At 25.2% G+C, this 1219-nt stretch overlaps 1 protein-coding gene across 1 annotated transcript in view; it reads right to left on the reverse strand.

Annotated features, from left to right (window-relative positions):
* Positions 1–253: 253 nt before the first annotated feature.
* Positions 254–1219, reverse strand: part of LOC119370050 (terpene synthase 10) — a 6481-nt gene continuing 5515 nt past the window's right edge. The window contains exon 8 of the mRNA XM_089719284.1: positions 254–272. Coding sequence (XP_089575410.1) covers positions 254–272 — 19 coding nt within the window. The remainder of the gene's footprint in view (positions 273–1219) is intronic.

A 1219-nucleotide genomic window follows, 5' to 3' on the forward strand; every position in this document is an offset into this window, starting at 1 on the left:
TGAACAATGAACTCATACTCTTTTGCAAAACCCATTCTTTTTAAAAGAGGAAATGATTTTTATATGAAAAGATGATAATCTCTTAGAAGTTAACGTTGAGATTTTTTGCTTTAATGAGCAATGAAGTTTCTGATGTTTTTAAACTAACGAGGCAATGTATGAGTTGCAATTAAAAGGGCTGTCAGACCACATTTAATATTCACACATACAAGGTTTGGAGATGAAAGGTTTAGTTTAGAAAAGAGTGTAACATTTATATCAGAAACAGCCAGCTGTATCAGAAACAGGAGCTGTATTAAATCAGAAACTGCTTTTTAGATCAGAAAATACTTTTTGCAGAATTTCATTTAATAGCTACCAAAAATATTTACTCCAAAGATATTTTAGATGGAAAAACGTGAAGTGTAAAGATTTTGGCTATATCCTCTTAATAAATTTATTCAAAAACATTTCAAAACAATTTTGAGAGAGATAAAATAAATTTGTGCTTATAATATAATTTACTCTCTATCCTACAATAATTTCCTAAGACTTATTATGATACTAACCAATAGAAAATATTTTCATTAATCTTCATGGTCTTCAAATAAAAATCTTGGGATGTAGGAACTTCATTTCTTCAATAATTTTCAACAATAATTTCTGCATAAAATAATATTAGCACATACAAGAATATTAAATTTATTTATTTAGTATAATCATCAAAATCTCAAGATAAAATTGACCCTTGAGCCAACATTTAGACACACGTAAATTTATTTAGTTACGTCTTTTGTCTTTATCCTCCACTAAAGAAATTTGAAAAATATTATAAAAATCAATAGATTTAGATAAGTGATCATTTTTGTTTTTTGAAATTATTCAGATATTACATTATTAATAGATTCAACACCAAACTTGTAATTTCTACATTTGAGAACCAACAATAAAAATTTATTATATTAAAATTTGAAAAAAATATAATATTTTAGGCAAATTTATTTTTCACACTTATTTTTATTATTTTATTTAATATCCATTAACTTTAATTTGCCCATACTGATTGAAATTTGGAACCAAACGGTTACGGTTTCGATTCCGGTTCTTTAACGATTCCAAATCAACGGTTTTGGCCGGTTCTCCGATTGATTTTCGGCATTATAAAATTAAAAGTTAGGGAATATTTTTTTGTTGAAAATATAAAATATAAATATTTATTAAATAATTTTTAGAAAAAACT

This window comes from Jatropha curcas, chromosome 3 (assembly GCF_041381405.1).
Source record: "Jatropha curcas cultivar XTBG-Jc1 chromosome 3, XTBG_Jcur_1.0, whole genome shotgun sequence".
Lineage (NCBI taxonomy): Eukaryota > Viridiplantae > Streptophyta > Magnoliopsida > Malpighiales > Euphorbiaceae > Jatropha > Jatropha curcas.